General features: G+C 40.9%; 1 protein-coding gene across 1 annotated transcript in view; it reads right to left on the reverse strand.

Annotated features, from left to right (window-relative positions):
• Positions 1-23,274, reverse strand: part of CCDC6 (coiled-coil domain containing 6) — a 109,488-nt gene that overhangs the window by 47,830 nt on the left and 38,384 nt on the right. The window contains exon 2 of the mRNA XM_029060039.2: positions 10,466-10,615. Coding sequence (XP_028915872.1) covers positions 10,466-10,615 — 150 coding nt within the window. The remainder of the gene's footprint in view (positions 1-10,465; positions 10,616-23,274) is intronic.

Consider the following 23,274-nt stretch of genomic DNA (forward strand, 5'->3'; position numbering starts at 1 on the left):
TCCTAGTGCCCCTTTCTCATCAGACTAACATACTACTCTCCCCGTCTAAATTGTAAGCTCGTTGTGGTTAAGGAACATGTCTACCAACTCTGTAACTCTTCCAAGGGCTTAAAACAGTGCACTACTCACAGTAAGCGCTCAATAAATACCGTTCATTCATTCATTCATTCAATAGTATTTATTGAGCGCTTACTATGTGCAGAGCACTGTACTAAGCGCTTGGAATGAACAAGTCGGCAACAGATAGAGACAGTCCCTGCCGTTTGATGGGCTTACGGTCTAATTGGGGGAGACGGACAGACGAGAACAATGGCAATAGAGTCAAGGGGAAGAACATCTTGTAAAAATAATGGCAACTAAATAGAATCAAGGCGATGTACATTTCATTAACAAAATAAATAGGGTAATGAAAATATATACAGTTAAGCAGACGAGTACAGTGCCGAGGGGATGGGAAGGTAGAGGGGGAGGAGCAGAGGGAAATGGGGGCAAAAGTGGGTTAAGCTGCGGAGAGGTGAAGGGGGGGCGGTAGAGGGAGTAGAGGGAGAAGGGGAGCTCAGTCCTCAGTCCTCAGAAGGGGAGGTGAGTTTTAAGTAGGGTTCTGAAGAGGGGAAGAGAATGAGTTTGGCGGAGGTGAGGAGGGATGGTGTTCCAGGACCGTGGGAGGACGTGGCCCAGGGGTTGACGGCGGGATAGGCGAGATTGAGGGACGGTGGGGAGGTGGGCGGCAGAGGAGTGGAGCGTGCGGGGTGGGCGGTAGAAAGAGAGAAGGGTGGAGAGGTAGGAAGGGGCAAGGTGATGTAGAGCCTCGAAGCCTAGAGTGAGGAGTTTTTGTTGGAGCGGAGGTCGATAGGCAACCACTGGAGGTGTTTAAGAAGGGGAGTGACATGCCCAGATCGTTTCTGTGGGAAGATGAGCCGGGCAGCAGAGTGAAGAATAGACTGGAGCGGGGCGAGAGAAGAGGAAGGCAGATCGGAGAGAAGGCCGACACAGTAGTCTAGCCGGGATATAACAAGAGCCCGTAGCAGTAAGGTAGCCGTTTGGGTGGAGAGGAAAGGGCGGATCTTGGCGATATTGTAGAGGTGAAACCGGCAGGTCTCGGTAATGGATAGGATGTGTGGGGTGAACGAGACAGACGAGTCAAGGATGACACCAAGATTGCGGGCCCGAGAGACGGGAAGGATGGTCGTGCCATTCACGGCGATAGGTAAGTCTGGGAGAGGACCGGGCTTGGGAGGGAACATGAGGAGCTCAGTCTTGCTCATGTTGAGTTTTAGGTGGCGGGCCGACATCCAGGTGGAGACGTCCCGGAGGCAGGAGGAGATGCGAGCCTGAAGGGAGGGGGAGAGGACAGGGGCGGAGATGTAGATCTGTGTGTCATCTGCGTAGAGATGGTAGTCAAAGCCGTGAGAGCGAATGAGTTCACCGAGGGAGTGAGTGTAAATGGAGAACAGAAGAGGGCCAAGAACTGACCCCAGACTCTAAAATTCACCCCAATTAGAATTTATACTAAAAATAAAAGTGGTTATTGATAAAATCTGATGTTACATTGATTTCAAAACACCTACCAGCAAACAAAACATTTTCACGCTGACGAGCTATTTGTCAAATCTGAAACGGTAAATCAAACAACTTTGCTACGTACTTCCTAATTTTGATCATTCAAATGTTTGCTGGTTTTCCCTTAGAACTAACCATGGTCACTGCGTGGTTACCCAGTCACCCAGAAGGAAGCAGATGGATGCCAAGGTGCTTATGGTGACAGTTCTATTTTTAGCTATGCTTATAAAACTGTAGAAAGTATCTAGAGGAATGCTTTAGAAATGAAAACATGAAACAAAAGAATGAAAGCACATATTCTTGCAAAGCCAAGCAATGAGGGAAAGTTCACATAAAAAGGCTTATATTTTCACTTGCTAGGAAAAATAACTGATATGAGTTTTTATGTTAATGTTTTAGCAGTCAAGATGGATCCTTTTTGTTTACAAGATATCAGGCTTTCCCTTTTTATACCAACCATAAGGGGCCAATTTTAGGGCTAATTTATTTTAGGATGAATTTATTCCCATTTAGTCCTTAATTTTAAATCCTGAGGCAAACTAATTGCAATGGAATTGAAAAATAAACAGCTTCATCTCTATGAAGCATTTAACGTATTTTACCTATTTTATCTACTAATGCTCACTTAATTCCAGGATATTAATATTTAATTGCATATGCCTAACACCTTTACTCCTTTAGACTGCGCTAAAATTGAGTAGTGAGTTGCTTTTTCCTCTCAAGGGCTATATCCCTAAAATGGGAGGAGACTTTGCCTGTTGAACTGTTACAACTGCAACTGAAATGAAGTCAGTGGTACATGTGCATATGACTGGTAAAGACACTGGCAGTGAAAGACCAGTTGCTGATTTCAGACTAATTAAACAGGCTTTTATCATTCCCAAAGGGTACAATTGGTATAAACAATCCTGCTGCAGTTTTTCTCAGCACCTTCTTGGTTGGCCTTGACATTTTTAAGAGCTGTTAAGCATTTCTGACAGGATAACAGGGAACACCAAATGCACGGTCTTGAAACACTGTCTTAAAACTAAAGAAACCACACGAACATGCAATTCAGCAGAAAAGAATCCTGAAAGACAGACAATATAAACATAAAACTTGAGACAGTCTAAAGGCACATTTAAAATAAAGCAAATAAAGCAAAACCAAAGCAAAATCTAGCTTCTTTTGGTAATTTTCTCTTCTTGGGAAATAAACTACTACAGCAAAATTAATGCAAATAAAAATAGTATGCACTTTACATTTCAAGGTATACCAATAAACAAAATACTCAATTGTATCAAGGGCAATAGTCTAAACTGTAAGCTCGTTGTGGATAGGGAATATATCTGTTTATTGTTGTATTCTACTATTGTACTATGGTATTACGTATTATTATATTGTAAACTGTAGGTTACATTATACTCTTCCAAGCGTTTAGTACAGTGGTTTGCACACAGTAAGTGCTAAATAAATGCAACTGGATGAATGAATGAATGAAAGACTCAGAAAGCCAACACTAACACTGCTGACATTTTTCATTTTCTGAGGTTTGAAGATGGGTATGTGTTTATGCTGCTGTTGAGCTGGAGGTCCGGAAGCAGGCTGGCCCAAATGCTGGAATCAGAGACAAGTGGTAATTCTGGCTTTGTCATCAACTCCCAGCGGTTTCCTCTCTAATTTAATTCCTATTGACATAACTCAGAAATTACTGTTTCATTGCAAAAAGCTTGTGAAAAATCCTGATATGCACGGAAATTCTGAACCCAAACCTAATTTCAAAAACTGATGATTCTTGAGTGGACTGTCGGATTTGATTTATTTATAGATGAAATTAACTTCCAAAATACAGCTTAAACACCATGGCTAAATTTAAAAGGTGGGGATCATCTTGTGCAGCTGGAAAATTATAATGTCAGATCTAGCAATAAAAGCAGAAAAGTACCCATACTCCAAAATGTTTTGAGTTCTGTGAACTCTTAACTAATCTGATTTTGAAATCCCCAACTATTCTCAATTTCACAAAGTGTAAAGAATGTTTCAATTGGCACAAGACAGATTTAAAAAACAAATGTTTCTTACTAGCAAGAAACAATCTTCCAAAAAATGGCAGCAAAATCAGCTTTAAAAAATTCAGTACTCTATTAAAATTACCCAAAATGCCTGTCAAGGTCCACAGTTTTGTAGGCAATTAAAATATCAAATTAACATAATGCACCATACTGTGTTTTAGTAATGTACAGTGTTTGGAGGGCAGTATTCTCTCTTCACGTGTATGGCAAAAATTCAGATTTCTGACTAGTGGTCTGTTAGTTGGTGGCTTTAGCATTTACAGTGTATTAGAACCATCCTGGGAGCGCTTTCCAGAATCCCCCATGAATGCAACGTGTAAGCTCCCTTGTGCGACAAAAAGGAACAAAGGCTTGGCAACACTGGGAGTTAGTTTAGGCAGACAAAAACATGTCACTATGAACTTTTGGGGTTAGCTGGTTGCTTGGCTGACTCTGTGATGTGGCAGCAATTTTATGTGGCTGGAGGATTGACAGGCTTGAAAATATTTCAAACCAAGAGGGCAAAAGGTCTAGTCGGTTTAGTGGATTCATTTCAAAGCCTCCTCCCTGCCCATAGCTTTAAGAAGGGCTTTCAGCTGAGTCAGTTTGACCATCACTTTTACTTGCAGTTTGTTCTGTTTAATTAAATACAGCTTCCCCACACCTAATCTCAAACTGTGACACTCCTGCCAGTGTTAAGCAGAGGTGACTTGGCCCTAGGAGTGGTTCAGTCACTGCCCTCTCATGCTATGGCTGAATTCACTCACATTCCCAGGATTCCTACTGCAATCCTGACTGTTAGAGAGTTCAAACCAGATACACATTCCAGAAGAGAGAAGAAATAAAAGCACTGCCAAGACACTCCGTTCCTTCCAGTGAAGGGGCATGAAGAGGAGGGCTAGAGGAAATGAGACTCAACCCTCTAGACTGTAAGCTTGTTGTGGGCAAGAAATGTGTTTGTTATATTGTTGCTTGTAGGCTTATGTGATCAGTACAGTACCTTGTATACACTAAGCACTCAAATACCACTGATTAATCCATATAGACACTAGCTGAGGTGGGGGAAAAACACAGTTTGAGAAAACTGCCTCAATCAGTAAGGGCGCTGAAGAGGAAAATGGAAGTGCTTTGGGAGATGGATGGATTTTTCCACTCTTCTAAAGGCTTGGTCCCCACTTATTATTCTGTAGGCATGTGGATCTCCAACATTTTCCTTTTCCTCGAGAACTGTGGCCATGGCTGGCCTATGAATCATTCAGCAGTGGTGGTTTTAAAAGTGGTTTTGCCCACAACTTCCTTCTTTCCTTCCTTCTCTCACCTATCTTACTTCAGCTTCTACACTCTGGAAGCATTTGGCAGTAGTGGTTTTAAAAGTGGTTTTGCCCACAACTTCCTTCTCTCCTGCTTTCCCTCACCTATCTTTCCTCAGCTGCTACATGCTGTGGATGCATTTAAACTGACAGGCTACACAGAAAGCAAAGATTATACCTAGTCAATGCGAAAAGTAAAACACCTTCTAAGTACTTTTTCTTCAGATTATGATTTTACCTTTTTTTTCCCAAAAGGCATATTAAGCACTTACAACATACAAACTTCTCAAAGACCAAAATTGGACAAAAGTAAAATTTGAAACTATTCTGCCTGCTACTAAAAAAGACAGAAAATAAACTCATGAAAGTTTGAGACTTAGAAAAATGAAAGTATCACTTTTCTTGGTTAAAAAATACCCACATTGTGCAATTTAATGGTTTTGAACTAGCGAGTAGAATCAGCAACAAATAGCTTTCCAAACAGTTCATATAGGAACAGATGTAATTTCAATTCACATAAAGCAGGATGGAAAATACTAGTAAAAACCTGCAATGTCTGATATCTTATCAGTCCTGGACATGACAGGTATGACATGCTCCACAGGCCAATGGAAAATTTCACTGGTACAAATTTAGATGAGGCAGATCAAGCTGGAAAATGATTATAATGGTGCTTTAATTTATTCATATTAACATCTGTCTCCCTCTCTAGACTGAAAGTTCATTATGGTAGGGAATGTGACAGCTAATTCTGTTGTACTGTACTCCAAGAGCTTAGTACAGTGCTATGCATATAGTAAGCACTCAATAACTACAACTGATTGATTGATTTAACTTTTCTATGTAGGTGTGTCATATGGTCCTCCATTGCTTCCAGGGATCAGAGGAGGCAGTGCTATGTAGGAAGAGAAAGGATGCTGACCAGAGAGTAAAGGGCTGGAAAAATGCATAACGCAGGGAACATATCTATATTTTGTGTAAAAAATATGAATTCATTTTCCAGCAGGAGGAGAAGGGAGAGAAGTAAGTAGCAGCAATAGCACTTATTGAGCAGTCACTTGTTTAGAAGAATGAAATGACACATTCTCTGCCCATGAGGTGTTTACACTCTCATGGGGGAGACAAACATAAAAAGTGTTAATGGTGTACCTGTCCTTGTGACTTCCCTTCTGCATTGGGGGCGGGGAGGTGCCTTGCAATACATGCAATTTATATAAAATAAAAAATCTATTATATTGTTAATGATTGCATTTTCTGAGCCCTTACTGTGTGTACTAAGCACTTGGGAGAGTAAAATACAAGAGAGTTGGTAGAAGATTCCCTGCCCACAAAGACCATGAAGTCTAAAGGGGGAGACAGGCATTAATATACATAAATGAATTATGGATATTCACATAAGTGCTGTGGAGAGGAGGGTAGAGTGAACAAAGGGTAATAATAATAATTATGGTATTTGTTAAGCACTTACTATGTGCCAAGCACTGTTCTAAGCTCTGGGGTAGATACAAGGTAATGCAGTTGTCCCACGTGGGGCTCCCAATCTTAATCCCCATTTTACAAATGAGGTAACTGAGGCACAGAGAAGTGGCTTGCCCAAGGTCACACAGCAGACAAGTGGTGGAGCTGGAATTAGAACCCACGTCCTCTGACTCCCAGGCCTTTGCTCTTTCCACTAAGCCACACACGATGACAAAGGAAATGGGGAGAAGAGGAAATGAAGGCTTAGTTGGGGAAGGCCTCTTGGAAGACTTGTGGCAGGGGCACCTAGATTCCATTCCTTTCTGTAGAAATAGGCCATAGAACTGCTATTGATAAACACTTTAGGGTGCAAATAACTTTTTGTGTTATCTTTACAGATAATATCATCACAAGCAATTAGCCTCCTCCCTACTAAAGGCTAAAGACTAAGTGCTATTGCTACTACTTACTTCTCTCTCTTCTCCTCCTGCTGGAAAATGAATTCATATTTTTTACACAAAATATAGATATGTTCCCTGCATTTTGCATTTTTCCAGCCCTTTACTCTCTGGTCACTTAACTTCTCTGTGCCTCAGTTACCTCATCTGTAAAATGGGGATTAAGACTGTGAGCCCCACGTGGGACAACCTGATTCCGCTGTGTCTAAGAGAAGCAGCATGGCTCAGTGGAAAGAGTCTGGGCTTTGGAGTCAGAGGTCATGGGTTCTAATCCTGGCTCGGCCACTTGTCAGCTTTGTGACTTTGGGCAAGTCACTTAACCTCTCTGTGCCTCAGTTACCTCATCTGTAAAATGGGGATTAAGACTGTGAGCCCCACGTGGGACAACCTGATTCCCCTGTGTCTAACCCAGCGCTTAGAACAGTGCTCGGCACATAGTAAGCGCTTAACAAATACCAACATTATTATTACCCCAGCGCTTAGAATAGTGCTCTGCACATAGTAAGCGCTTAACAAATACCAACATTATTATTATTATTATTGTTAAGGGAAAATGCTTTACGAACTTGGTCATCATATGCTCCATAAAGTATTTCAAATCCTTTGGCTCTGCTGAATTTGAAAAGTATTTTGATATTTATACACAATGAGTAGAATGTAAAAATAGCACATTAATTCACTGTATTTAGCCATGGATCAAGCAAATGGAACATAAATACATCTCTACAAGGGCAGAATTTAAGGAGAAATTAGTCAGTAGCTCGCTGAGGTTAGCAGCATCACAAAGGCACCTTTCCTTTTTTCCCTGTCTGTGTGTCTTAACACATGCAACACTAATGTAGAAGCAAGAAAACAAAACTTTAATATGGCATATTCTAGATGAAGGGAAGCCATGTGGTCTAGTGGAAACGGCTTTGGCCTGGGAGCAGAGAATGTGGGTTCTAATCCCACTCTGCCACTTGCCCACTGTGTGACCTTGGGCACATCAGTTTACTTATCTGTGCCTCAGTTAACATCTCTAAACTGGAGATTTAAATGGTGAGCCCCATATGGGACAGCAATTGTGTCCAAACTGATTAACTTGAATCTTTCCCAACACTTAGTAAAGTGTCTGGCACATAGTAAGTGTTTAATAAGTACCACTGAAAAAATTGACTTCCCAGAATGTATGTACTATATAGATTCTACAAATACTGGTAATAGTATGGGTAAGAGAGATTTTCTATTATTCACATAGTTTAAATCGTGAGAGGGCAATATAGAAGGCTTCAAAAGCTTTTAACTGAATACTTTACAGTTTTCATCATACAATCTTTCATCCACAATGGGTTGTAGGCCTTTTCAACCACAATCACAAGGAAAGAATCTACTTTCAGTAACAAAAGATACAAATCTAAAGAACAGATGAATAAGAAATATGTACCCAAATTAGGTATGCTAAAATACAGTCTTAAATTAATCACTTGAAAAACACCACTTTTCCTGAACTGTTGGACCCGTATATTTATGAAAAAAACAGAGGAAAATTAATTATTTAGAGTAAGTCTTTCCTGAACATGTAGAAAAACAAAGGAAAATAAATTATTTAGATTTAGTCCTTTGGCAGAGGCCCCTGCTGGCTTCTTTTAGGTGTGGCTGTAATCACTTACACTCTTAGTGTGAAATAATAAATCTCAATCAACATCAGTTCTATTAAACATTCATTCATATTCATTCATTCAATAGCATTTATTGAGCACTTACTATGTGCAGAGCACTGTACTAAGTGCTTGGAATGTACAATTATGCAACAGAGAGAAATCTGGTTTTTTGTGTAGTCAAAACAAAACATTTGCGACGTAGTGAATAGGGCATGGGCCTGGTAGTCAGGGGACACGGGTTATCCAGGCTTTGCCACTTGTCTGCTGTATGACCCTGAGTGAGACACTTCCCTTCTCTGTTACCTCATCTGTAAAATGGGGACTGAGACCATGAGTCCCAAGTGGGTCAGGGACTGTGTCCAACCCGATTTGCTTGTATCCCCTTTAGTGCTTAGTACAATGCCTGGCATTTAGTAAGCGGTTAACAAATACCACAATTATTATCAAACAAAAACTCCTTGCTACTGGCTTCAAAACTCTCCATCACCTTGCCCCTTCTTACCTCACCTCCCTTCTCTCCTTCTACATCCCAGCCCGCACATACTGCTCCTCTGGTGCTAACCTTCTCACCGTGCCTCGATCTCATCTGCCTCATCATCTACCTCTGGCCCACATCCTGGAATGTCCTCCCTCCTCAAATCTGCCAAACAATCACTCTTCCCCACTTCACGGCCCTACTGAAAATGCACCTCCTCCAAGAGGTTTCCCAGACTAAGCCCCTTTTCCTCAGCTCCCCCTCCCTTCTGCATCATCTCGACTTGTTCCCTTTGCTCTCCCACCCGCCTCACAGCACTTATTTGCATATGTATATATCTATAATTCTATTTATTTATAATAATGCCTGCTTACTTGTTTTGATGTCTGTCTTCCCCCTCTAGACAATAAGCCTGTTGTGGGCAAGGACTGTCTCTCTTCATTGCTGTAATGTACTTTCCAAGTGCTTAGTACAGCGCTCTGCACACAGTAAGTGCTCAATAAATACGACTGAATGAACATTAAGGAGAGTTCTTCTTATGCTTTAATAAAGGGATATTTTCTCTACTACTCATATTTTACTACTTGCTATCATAAAAGACTTGGAATGTATTTATGCATGTGCTTGCTTTAAAAAAAAATGAAAAGAACAAAAATCCAAAACATTTAGAGTCCATCCCCATTATCAGCAGAATCTCCAAAGCAATAACTAGTACTAAATTAAGTGTGGTTTCTATTCTTAGTACTAGAATGCAGCACGTAGGCCATAAGAAGCCTACAAAACTTTTTTAAAAAACCACTAAATCTGCTAGTATTAATGTGACTGGGCTTAAGTAGGAGGAATATACTTACACATGTTACAGCATTAAATGAAAAGAGGTATGCCATAGGAATACATATAAAGGTATTTATAGCTCATTGCTGCTTTATAATTCATGGACTTTACTGTGTGACCTGCTATTCAGGAGGACTCTTTTTGATGAAGCTTTGGAAATTCCTGTCTCACATCTAGCTGAATTTTTGAGAGGAAATGATTGGTAGAAGAGTTGCTTATTCTCATTAGGTGTGTTCGCAAGGATGAAGAATGATCAGCAACCCCTGATAATGAAACAAGTTTTAGGGCCAACTATTTATGGATTTTTTTTAAATGGATTTGTTAATCACTTACTATGTGCCAGGTACCATACTAAGTGCTGGGATAGGTACAAGCTAATCAGTTTATCAGGTTGGACATAGTCCACAACCCACAGAGATCTCACAGTTGTAATCCCCATTTTACAGATGAGGTAACTGAAGCAAAGAAAAGTTATGTGACTTGCCCAAGGTCATACAGCGGACAAGTGGCAGAGGCAGGATTAGACCCTTTTGGCTCCCCAGCCCATGCTCTACCCACTAAGCTCCATGTGAACTTTCTTCTTTCAGGATGTTATGTGCACTTACCTGCAAAAACTTCAGGAGATCTGCTGTATGAAAGTTAGAAATGAGGTTGGGGGGGGTGCATGCGGAAAGGAAGAAGACATAAAAATACAACTTACCTGCATCAATTTTCTAGAAAGCTCATTAGTGAGGAATTCTTCTTCCTTCTCATAATTTACAGCAAGCGTTTCTTTCTCCTTTTGCAAAGCCTGGATCTTCTTAAACAAGGTATTACTGATGAACTCCTCTTCCTGCTCTGCCCTAGCTTGCTGTGAAGCAAAAAAGAAAAAATATATATTTGGTTAATAAATAGAAAACACAGACACCAAAAACTATAACTGTTCTTTTATGCCCAGGGAATGTTCATTTTTAGTAGGAGCTTTATTTCAAAAGTGTGAAAATGAGGAAATTAGATAGGAAAATGACAGAAGCATCTTTATCATCTATGCTGTTCGAACTGTATTTCCCCATTAAAATGGAGAAAGAGCCTACATTTCATTTAGATAACTAGGAAGTCTCCCGAGGATAGTGCCAGAAATCAGAACCACCTTCACAAGAGACAATAACAGAATTTAGTGCTCTATCACCAAATTCAAGATTTCAATTTTTGCCACTATGGAGCACAGTATTCAGGAAAGAATCCCTTTCCTTTCCTAATTTCTGTATTCAATTATATTATGTGAAAATATGAAACAATTGTCTTCACAAGAGACAATAACAGAATTTAGTGCTCTATCACCAAATTGAAGATTTCAATTTTTGCCATTATGGAGCACAGTATTCAGGAAAGAATCCCTTTCCTTTCCTAATTTCTGTATTCAATTATATTATGTGAAAATATGAAACAATGGCATTATTAAAAGTGCTCCAAAGTCTCAGTTCAGAAACCAAAAAAACACCCTATATTTTCAGCCAGGATGAGAAAGCTTTTCAAAAGAACTCCAAACATTCAAATAGCCTGGGCTCTTGCAAAATCATAAAAAGAGGAACCGGAGACTAGCATAATTTGATGCATTAAGCCTAGATGAAATATTCATAGTTTTATCTGCCAAGTTGTAAAAGTACTATATTAATTCCCAGTCTGCAGCACCTGTCATTAGTAATAATGTAAAAGGCAGCCTGCCTGTCGTGTCAGAAAATAAAGGCAGGCTCTGTAAAAAGGTCAGGAGACTCTGGCATATATACTACATTAAACAATTACTTTTTAAACTGAAAGCGACTGACAGAACAGGCACAAAACACTACTATTCCAAAGGAGTTTTCCCTTTTATTTATTTATTTATTTTTAAATGAATGGTCACCACCATACTGAATGTATTCAGGGGAGCCTAACTTGAATTTCACTCTCTAAAATGAGTCTTAAAAAAAAAAAAAAAGACAAAGGTATTTTCAGCTACTTGATCCATGACTGCTGAAGATGCCACCATCCAGGGTAGGACTATCTAGTGGGGTTTTGGAAAAAAAACACTCTCTGATCTCAGAGCAACCAGCACTTCTCTCACCAGAGATGGAGGGAAAAGGGCTGGGGGCCTACTGGGCCAGCCAGCCATAGGCTCTAGGATTTCAGCTGGGGGTTAATCCTTCCCGGGGTGAGATGGTAGTGCAATGTGGCAGTCCTTCCCCCAGATGCCGGGGCCTGACCCCACACCCACAGAACCCCTTTATTAGGCACGATCCAAAAAGCCTGTTAGTCAACAGTCCAGAGTGATGTCATCTATGGGAGCCAGAATGAGAAGTCTCTGAGGGTATCACCCATCTAGGCTTCCCCAGATCCCACAACAGCGCTCTTCCCTGCTTTTTTTCCTTCCCCATCCTGTCTGGGGAGTAGAGTTTGGTTGCCCCTTTGGAAAAAGGCAGACCATTCATTTTTTCTTTAAATAGAAGGAAAAACTCCCTTGGAATATTAGTGTTTTGTGCCTGTTCTGCCTCTCTCCTGGGCACTCTCAAGACACTGGGATATAACAGCTGCCTGGACCAGAATGTAGCCAACTGAAACAGTGTGACCTAGTGGACTCCCATGGGCCTGGGAGTCAGAAGGACCTGGGTTCCAATATCGGTTCCACCACTTGTCTGCTGTGTGACCTTCGGCAAGTCACTTCACTTTTCTGTGCCTCAGTTCCCTCATCTGTAAACTGGGAATTAAGAATGTGAGCCCCATATGGGTCAGGGACTGTGTCCAACTGATTATCTTATATCTAGCCCAGCACTTAATGCCTGGTACATAGTAAATGCTTGGCTAATACTATTATTATTTTATTATTATTTCTGTTTGGAAAATGTTCTTAAGAAACCAACAAATTTAACACTAGATTTATGTGAGAAAAAGAGAACAAGAAATAAAGGGTAATGACTTGGCTGCAGAACAAGGAAGCAGGTGGTACTGTCCACAATGATGGAAAAGTTAGGTGGAGGAAAAAATTTGGGAGGGAAGACAAGGAGTTCCATTTTCAACACTACACTCCAGTTAACACTTTGATTCTCTCAAGCTAACCAGCCTTCTAATTCTAATATTTCCTCATCTCCTCACAGAGAGAAATGAGCCAGACTCTCCATTCCCAAGTGGGTCCTTATCCATCATGTTGAGGGCAGAGAACATGTCTCTATGTTTCCCAAGTGCTTAGGACAGTGGTTTGCACTAAGTTGGAGTTCAATAAATAAGTAAATAACTAAGTGCTTAACAAATATCAAATTATTTATAAAAATAAAAAATGCCATTAATTTTATTACACAACTAATGATTAAATGACAAGTTTGGTAAAAGCAAAATTTCCCAAGGGGACACCTCTCACAGATACATGAGATCACTCATAATGCTCAGATATTCAAATAACTGGTTTTCCTGTTGCTCAGAGGAATGAGAATGGCATGCTGTTAGACACTTCTCCTGTTCTAATAAAGAGGACACAGAGACTGTAGGATCTAGCTAGGTCGATCGATCAGTCAATCATATTTACTGAGCGCTTACTTTGTACAGAGCCCAGCACTAAGGGATTGGGAGAGGACAAAAGAGTTGGCAGACACGCTCCCTGCCCACAGTGAGCTTACAGTCTATAGTGCAGTTCTTGATGATATCTCCCCCAGATCAGGTGGCTGACTCTGAGGTCCCTGCAGTGACACAGAGAGGCACAGGTACAGAGCCGAAAATGCACCATATCTGGGTTTCTCATGCTTAGATACTTGAATTCTCTAGATATGTAGAACTGAAATATGGGAGTTTTTACTGAATTAAAAAAAATCCAAGAAAACATTCAGTGATTTTCAATTTAGGCTACTAACCTTTTTTTATAAATGTATGATACCATGACACTTTACTACATGAAAAACTAAGTGGGTTATATTTGCACTCCTGCTCTGCCTAGACACTTAGCAGTCTATTTTTTTAATGGTATCAAAACTTGATAGCCTGCTAAAGGATCTCAAACTGCTATAATTACAGGAACACTAAGTACAAGTCCAGAGAGTAGAGAAGAAAACAGCTTCTCTTTTTCAAACTATCATTACTAGTACACAGATGACATCAAGTATTTTGGGAAGTTAAAACCACTTCTGAGGGGAATCTTATCTGGGTATGTCCCCAAAGCCTAGTGGGAGGCAGGGAGAATCATCTCTTCTCTCTTTCTCTAACTTCCTGGAGCATTTTCCAGTATTTCCAGCCCATTTACAACAGTTTGCCATAACAAAGTCACAGAACTCCACTGGGGGCCACAAGCTGACCATAACAGTGGTGTGATGTGTGGTGAAACACCATACTGTGTGTCCTCACAGCACAAGAGGTGGGCAGGGAATGTGTCCATTCATTGTTGTATTGTATTCTCCCAAGCACTTAGTACAGTGCTCTGCACACAGTGTTTGATAATTACGACTGATTGAATGAATGAAAGAACGTGTAAATAGGCACCTAAACCCAAAAGCAATGTACTGATACTGGAAAACGTCACCACTGGATAGAGCACAGGCCTGGGAATCAGAGGACCTGGGTCCTAATTCCAGCTCCACCACTTGTATGCTGGGTGACCCTGGGCAAGTCATTTAACTTCTCTAGCTCTCAGTTTACTCATCTATAAAATGGGGATTAAATCCTAATGATGATGATGATGATAATAATAATGGTACTTGTCAAGCATTTATTATGTGCCCAGCACAGTCCTTGGCACTGGGGTAGATACAAATTAATCAGGTTGGACACAGTCCCTTGCCCCACATGGAGCTTTACAGTTTAAGTAATCACATTTTACAGATGAGGAAACTGAAGAACAGAGAAGTTAAGTTAAAGTCACATAGAAACGTGGCAGAGTCAGGATTAGAACCCAGGTCCCCTGATTCCCAGGCCAGTGCTCTTTCCACTAGGCCACGCTGCTTCCCACTGCCCCCTACTTAGACTCTGTGACCCCTGTGAGACAGTGACTGGGTCCAACCTGAGTATCTTGTATCTACCCCAGCAATTAGTATAGTGCTTGGCACATTGTAAGCGCTTAACAAATATCATTAAAAAAATCATAGATGGCTTTTAACTCTTGACAAGAAAAAAATATTGGAGAATGGTTCCAAATCAAAATAAAGTGCAATAATCTTTCATTTCTACTTCCTCTGGGGTGAATCGATCAATGGTATTGACTGCTCGTATTAAGGATTATGACTCCTTTAAAGTTTAATTGGATTTACCACCTCACACTGTTTTACTGGAAAACACTATGGAAATTATTTCACCTATTATATATATGCTAATTCCAATGGTACTGGAAGATACTAAGATGGGTAATCATAGTAGGAATTAAGACTATTGGCCCTCAGACAAATTATATTTTAACTTCAAACACATTGGCCCAAACCATTAGATGGGGAAGGCACAGAGTTCTGAAGAGACAGGAAAACAAAGACAAAGGCCCAAATCACTAAAGATTTCCAAGCACTTTTGTGAAAGTTGATATACCCACAGAAAGTGCAAGGGCCTCAAAGTCAGGAGATCTCCTGGTTCTAATCCCAGCTCTGCCATTCGTCTGCTGTGTGACCTTGGGAAAGTCACTTAACCTCTCTGAGCCATGGTTTCTTCATCAGTAAAATGTGAATCAGATTTCTGCTTTCCCCACCTCAGACTGAAAGCCACCTTCTGAGATAGAGACCGTGACTAGTCTGATAGTGCCCGGCACTTAGTATGCACTTAATAACAATATTATTATTAATATCATTATTCAAACTCCCAAACCAACAGAGAGATTGTGGAAGATGCAACCCTGCAATTTTATATGAAAAAAACCAGTCAGTGATCTGTCCTGAATGCTTATACATTCACTGGGCTTTCCAGATTAAGGTGATGCACATGGAATTGGCTGGAGTCACAAAGTCAATCCTTCCCCAACTCAAAAAGGGAAAGATCTTCACAAACAGAAAGCTTAAACCACTAGAAATGATGAAGAGGAAAAGAGAGAAATGGGTAATTGAGCATTTCCTATAGTAGCCTCTTGTACTCTCCCAAGTACTTAGCACAGGGCTTTACATTCAGTAGCACCTAATAAATATAACTGTCTATTATTATGAATAATAATAATAACAATAATGATCATAGTGATATTTGCTAAGTGCTTACACAAGCACTGTACTAAGTGCTGGGGCAGAGTTAAGATAATCGGTCCCCGTCCTACACAGGGCTGATAGTGTAAGAAGGACAGATACTGATTCTCCTTCCACTAGGCCACATTGCTTCCCCTAACTGATGATAAAAAGCTACTAAAATAAGAACGGCTATCAAGCACATCTGATATTCACTATTTAGATATGCTTAATAATGGAGCTTATCCATAATTTCTTTCTTTGCATTTTATCTTCATGGTTGTATACAAAGAAAAATAAAGGATGGATATCATTAGCATTTATAGCCCAAGGCATTCTTATTTTTTAAATATCCATTTCTCCTCCACTTTCAGTATCCAAAATGAAAGTCAGCTAGGAAAGGAAAAAACATATCTTTCTGTGAATCAAATTGTTCTGTCATACTAACTAGAGCAATGCTCTTGCGAAAAACAATTTTAACTTATGTTGAGCCAATTCCAGAGACAGAAATTTTAAGAAAAATATTAACCATGTCTCCACAGGGCAAATCCAATACATGTTGAAACCAATTTCACTGAGCTTGTGTGAGTTTTAATGGTACTAACAACATCAAACTCATTAGTCAGTTAACACAGGGGGAATTTAAAACAAGCAATAACTTCTGCAGTTCAGCACAGGAGAGCTAAGTTATGAAGAAAAGGTAATTTGGGTTGCTTTGTTCCCCATGAAACTGCACATCTCCAACTGGCCCAGGGGTCTGTCTGCCTGACTGACAACTACAACCTGGGGATGATGACATCACTGGATTGCTCTTAGTTCTAATACGCATCAGTTGTATTTATTGAGTGATTACTGTTTGTAGGACACTGTACTAAGTGCTAGGGAGAGTAAGACACAGTAATATAACACATTCCCTGTTCACAGTGAGATTACCACAACTACGCACCACCAGCCTAAGGCCCCAGGAGCTCTCACAAAGAGTGATAGCAAGAAGGGAAAATGAGGAATAAGAGGAAAAAGGATGAGAACCCGCAAATTGGAGGCTGAAAAGACAGGAAATTCTGTCAAATTAGATGGATGTGCTGCCATCAGGTTTCTAGGACAGATTCGAAGACCACTAGTGGCTAATGGCTCAAAATATGTTGCTCCTGTCTGCATGAGCAATCTCAACTAATGATACTTATATTGTTCAATTTGAACTTTTCAAATTCAGACCCAAAGTATTACACAGAAAATAAATCTACATGCACCGCCACACACACACATACACAAAAGCCTGCATAGGCACTGATGAATTCTCATGCCTTCTTCTCTGGACCACCCACTGCTCCTTCACACACTCCCACTCCCAAAAATGAGACCCACGTCCTACGCACCCCAGAGCAAGATGAGAGGCAAACAGACATTGCTGGGAAAACCACAAGCAACCCAACAGCTATGGAGTCACATCCTGCACTGTTCCAATGTGATGAGGCATACCCAAGGACTCCTGTGACCCTGGAATGCAAGTCCTGCAGGCCTGCGGCTACCATTCACTGCTACCCAGAGGGGAAGCAGTGTGGTCTAGTGGATAGAGTACAGGTCTGAGAGTCAGAAGGACCTGGGTTCTGATCCTGGCTCCGCCACCTGTCTGCTGTGTGACCTTGGGCAAGTCACAACTTCTCTGTGCCTCAGTTCCCTCATATGTAAAATGGGGATTAAGACTATGAGCCCTATGTAAGACTGGGACTGTGTCCAACCTGATTACCTTGTATCTACCCCAACGTTGGAACAGTGCTTGATAGATAGTAAGCGCTTAGCCAATACCATCACTATTACCATTCTTGCTGGGCCTTGTCTTGTTTTGTTCCCTCGTGGCAGGGAGTGGGAGAAGTGGCAACAGGACTTCCCAAACTTTTAGAACCCTGGGGCTGGGGTGACTGTGGTGACTGTTGGACTCAGCTGCTCTTCCTGAGGGATGAGGATGATCCTAAGGCTGCTCTTATTATATTCATTCCTGTCCTCATCATTTATGTTGTTTTCCTGTTTTTATTGTTTCCTCTTTCCCTATGTATCTGTAGCCACAGAGCAGCAGCATGGCCTAATGGAGAGATCAGGGGCCTAGGAGTCTGAAGGACCTGGGTTCTAATCCCAGCTCCTCCACTTGTCTGCTATTCGACCTTGGGCAAGTCACTTCACAGGGCCTCAGTTACCTCTTCTGTAATGGCGAGTAAGCCTGTGAGCCCCAGGTGGGGCGGGAACCTGTGTTCAACCTGATTTGCTTGTATCCACCTCTTGGCACATATTAAACAATTAACAAATGCCATTATTATTATTATCGCTAATAATAATAATAATCCTGCCCCCCTTATTCTTAGATTATGTGCCCCTCAGGGAGCAGGGGTTGTGTCCAATTTTCATCTAGGCATTTTTCCCTGAGGCATTTAGTGCAGTGCTTCTCACAGAGCACGTGTTCAGTAAATATACTGGCCAAATAAAATGATCAGTGATCAATGCCAATTTGGATCAAACAAAAGGAAAAAGGGAAGATCATTCCCAGGTGCTAACCACTCACTATTTGCTTAACCAGAGTAATTGCAATATTTCATGGAAATAGAGCTCTAATAATGGAAATCCATAGATAATAATGATGCCAAATATTAAGTGCTTACTAAGTGCTAGCACTGTACTATGAGCTGAGGTAGATACAAGACAGTGTGTGAACCACACAGGGCTCACAGTCTAGGAGGAAAGGAGAAAAGGTATTTATTTCCCTTTGCAGATAATGCAATTGAGGCACAAAGTAGTTAAGTAACTTGTCCAAGGTCACACAACAGGCCAGTGGCAGAGCCAAGATCAGAACCCGGGTCTCCCGACTACATCTCTAACTTTGATTTTGTTTTATGGCCGCAAATTCCTCCCCTACAAATCTTTTCCTAGGACTGCTAAGAAAATTCAAAATCAAACAACTTATTTTGTTTCAGTTCCTAACCCTCAGAGAGAAGTAATGGCAACAATAAAGTACCCAAGAAAGTCAATTTCCTCCTTTGGCTTTAAGACGTTGTTGCTGACAGGAAGACCGCACGCGTGTAAAGGAGAACCTCATGCCCATTCTGTCCCTGAAATTCTGATAGTGAACCTTTTCTGGTCCCTTACCCTAAAATGAGTAAATTATTTATTTGTATTAATAGCTGTCTCCCCCTCTACCTCTAAGCTCAATGTGGGCGGGAATGTGTCTATCAATGGTGTTGTACTGTACTCTCCCAAGTGCTTAATACAGTGCTCTGCGTACAGTAAGCACTCAATAAATACCACTGATGATGATGGTGAGCAGTGCTCAGCACCAACGGTTGAGAGGGAACAGGTGGGTCCTACCACTAGCAAGACAAGTGCCTGCATCACTTTTCCAGTAAGGATGAGATACTGAGCTTGTAAAACAGCTGGCTAGGATATGGGGTGTAGCCACCAATCAATCAATAGTATTTACTGAGCCCTTACTGTGTGCAGAGTACTCCGCTAAGCAAATACCAGAACTGAATATCTTGAGACCTCGACTGTAGCAGAAACCCTGACTCGTCACCCGGCATTGGCTACAATACCAGTACTGGCTTAGAAAAGGATAAGGGATGGGTGTCTTCTCAAAGTAACGGAGGAAAGATGGGTAGAAGGGACATGAATAAGTAAGAAGCTGAGGAATTATCTCCCGAGTATTCAAGAATCAGCTTTATAAGCAATTGAAAGAAAAATCTTTTAGAAAGTTAATTCTACAGAGGGAAAATTTGAAGTCATTTCAAATTTCATTTCTAATGTTTCCACATTAACTTATGAAATTCGGGATGCCAGGAAGAGATTTTATACACATTTGTTCTCAGGCACTTTTGGTTATTTGTGGGTTTTCCTCTTCTGACTAGGTGGTGTTTCACATCTTACTACCCACATATCTTTGTGGATATGTGATTATTGAAGTTTTGCTCTTAATTTTGAGAACTTCCACATCTCCAGATCACTTACATGGCTCACAGTCCCATTTCTCCAAAGTTTCTATTTTCTATCATTTTTACAGTAATTGTCCATTGAAGTGATTGCATATTTATCACACACTTTAATCTTCAGCCATTGTGTTTGCCTGAGGTGAATTTCCAAAGCTATCCCCACTGCTTCTTCTTATATTTACTGCAGTAAGTTGCTGTTCATGCTTTTATGGTGACTGCATTATGAAATCACATATATCAACAAATGCAGGCATTTTTTATTTGTCTCTCATTGGAAAAGTCACTGGCATGCTTGATCTCCCTCAAATCTCCAAAACACTGGAAATTGCTTAGGTAGGAGTCCATCATTATGGCCCTTAACACATTTTGAATATGGATGATATTCATTGTTCTAATAGTACATCAAGAATTGCTCTCTTGTGCTTAAAATCAGCAGAAAGAGCAGGAATCTAAATTCTTTGTTCTCTGGTGGACGGCAGAAATATCATTTGATATTCTTTCTGGAAGTCTGTCTGTGAGTCCTCTCTTGGCCCAACCAATGTCTTTTTTATAAGATTTAGAATGACTTGTGTAAAAATTTGAATACCTCCACCACTGCTCGAGAATTTTGTCACATTGTATGCCCCCTTTCTTTAGTGGCAAACAGCTCTAGACAATTTCCAGCTGTCAGATTTTTTTCCTATTGGGATTTATTTTGCAAAACTCCAGAGTCACTCCTTTTCTTGGCCACAGGCATTCTGCTTTCTAGTCTCTGGCCATGATTTTTCAACCAATCCAGGCAATTTTCCCAGTTTCATTTTCTGCATGGAAAATCTGATTTCGGTCCTCACTGCACATCTTCCTTATTGGTGACTTTTTTTTTAATGGTATTTGTTAAGTGGTTACTATGTGCCAGGTGCTGTTCTAAGTGCTGGAGTATATACAAGGTAATCAGATTGGACACAGTCCATGTCCCACATGGGGCTCCCAGTCTTAACCCCTGTTTTACAGAGGAGAAAACTGAGGCGCAGAGAAGTTAAGTGATTTGCCCAAGGTCACACAGCAGACAAGCAGCAAAGCCAGAACTAGAACCCAGGTCCTTCAGATTCCCAGTCCTATGCTCTACCTACTAGGCTACTCTGCTTCTCTTCAAGTTCTTTCACTAGAATGTGGTATTTAAACAGAATTGATGGTATTATATGTAGTAGTAAAAACTATATTTAGTGTTTCCTAGGTTCAATGCTCTCTACTAAGCCCCAGCAAAAGTACAACAGCAGCACAAAGTATGTTCCTTGTCCACAAGGAGTTTACAATCCACCTGGGAAGACAGACATAGAGCTAAAATGACACTGCTAATGGCAAGACAGCATCTCTGAGTTTGGGCATATGTGAAAGAGAAAAATCTCTTGTACACATTGCATCTCCTCCTCTAGACTGAAAGCTCATTGTGGGCAATGAATGTATCTGTTATATTGTAAAAAAAAAATTGTGGTATTTGTTAAGCGCCTACTATGTGCAAAGCACTGTTCTAAGCGCTGGGGGAATACAAGGTGATCAGGTTTGTCCCACGTGGGGCTCACAGTTTTAATCCCCATTTGACAGATGAGGTAACTGAGGCACAGAGAAGTTAAGTGACTTGACCAAGGTCATACAGCTGACTAGCAGCGGAGCCAGGATTGGAACCCATGACCTCTGACTCCCAAGCCTGCGCTTTTTCCACTGAGCCACGCTGCTTCTGTAATTGTACTCACTCAAATGCTTAGTATAATGCTCTACATGTAGTTGAGTACTCAATAAATCTGATCAACTACGAATATACAATATACCCCTTTTCCGGCCCCTTACCAATTGGTTGACTCAATCTTTACAAATATTTGAATTAGAATAATTGAACCTTCAACTATATATTCATACACACACAAGTGCTGAGGATGGAGACAGGTGAGTGCATAATTTTAGAGGTAGCAATCAGGTTCCTAAATACCAATGTTTCGCTCTGAGCACAGAAGAGGGCAGGGAATACAGGAGGGGGCAAAAAAGAGAAGACAGGCAGAACTTCAAAGAGCTAGTAGGGCAAGAAGTTCCCTCTTCGGCATTTTTTAAGCCTAAGTGGAAGCTCTAAAGTTTTGTCAGATATCTGGGAGTCCAGCTCCGGCAGCTATGGGAGCAATTACCCTCACTGCCCCCGTGGAGCAGACACCTATGGATGGGCTGATACAACTAGGCATGTTGGAAAACAGTCACTGGTATTTACTGAGCACTTACTATGTGCAAAACACTCTACTAAGCACTTTGGAACGTACAAGAGAGTTGGTAGATACATTCCCTGTCCTCGATGAGCTTACAATATATCCTGTTGTGGGCAGGGAATGTGTGTTTATTATTATACTGTACTCTCCCAAGCACTTAGTACAGTACTCTGCACACAGTAAGTGCTCAATAAAGTGCTCACCCTACTTAAAACTCACCTCCTCCAAGAGGCCTACCCAGACTGAGCTCCCCTTCTCCCTCTACTCCCTCTACCACCCCCCCACACCTCTCCGCAGCCAAACCCTCTTTTGCTCCCATTTCCCTCTGCTCCTCCCCCTCTCCCTTCCCCTCCCCTCAGCACTGTACTCGTCTGCTCAACTGTATATATTTTCTTTACCCTATTTATTTTGTTGTACATCGAATTGTACATCGCCTCGATTCTATTTAGTTGCCACTGTTTTTACGAGATGTTCTTCCCCTTGACTCTATTTATTGCCATTGTTCTTGTCTGTCCGTCTCCCCCGATTAGATTGTAAGCCCGTCAAACGGCAGAGACTGTCTCTATCTGTTGCCCACTTGTTCATTCCAAGCGCTTAGTACAGTGCTCTGCACATAATAAGCACTCAATAAATACTATTGAATGAATGAATAAATGCAACTGGCAGGCTGACTAGTGGGGGAGACCACTATTAAAATGAATTACAGTTCAGGGGAAAAGGATATGTACACAGGTGCTTTGGGGCTGGGGAGTGATATCTGCCAGGCTGGGAGTACGTGCCTCCTTGTATTTGGCAACAAATAATCGCGACTTCTAAAAATAATTTGCCTCGAAATATTTTGACTACTAACATTTACTATATAAAATAACCTGAAGGGTATGGTGATATTTAACCTTAGAAAACTCTACTTTTTGGAAGATTTATCAAACATTAAGGAGAAAATGATTAAAGTTTCTAACCTCAAAAAGATGGGAATGGCTCTCAATATGGTAGAACCCCACTTTCCAACAAAATAAAAAAGATCTGATAAAAAAGGAGTGGCTCAGTTTTGACGGTGGTGTATTTAAAGGAAATGTGGATTACAGTAAGAGACTACTCAAGCACTGAAACTAATTTCTACCCCTGAATTAAGGGCATAAAACACAGGTATTGACTTGTAAGCTACTTCATCAGACTGTACAC

The sequence above is a fragment of the Ornithorhynchus anatinus genome, chromosome 3 (assembly GCF_004115215.2).
Source record: "Ornithorhynchus anatinus isolate Pmale09 chromosome 3, mOrnAna1.pri.v4, whole genome shotgun sequence".
In the NCBI taxonomy this organism is placed as follows: Eukaryota; Metazoa; Chordata; class Mammalia; order Monotremata; family Ornithorhynchidae; genus Ornithorhynchus; species Ornithorhynchus anatinus.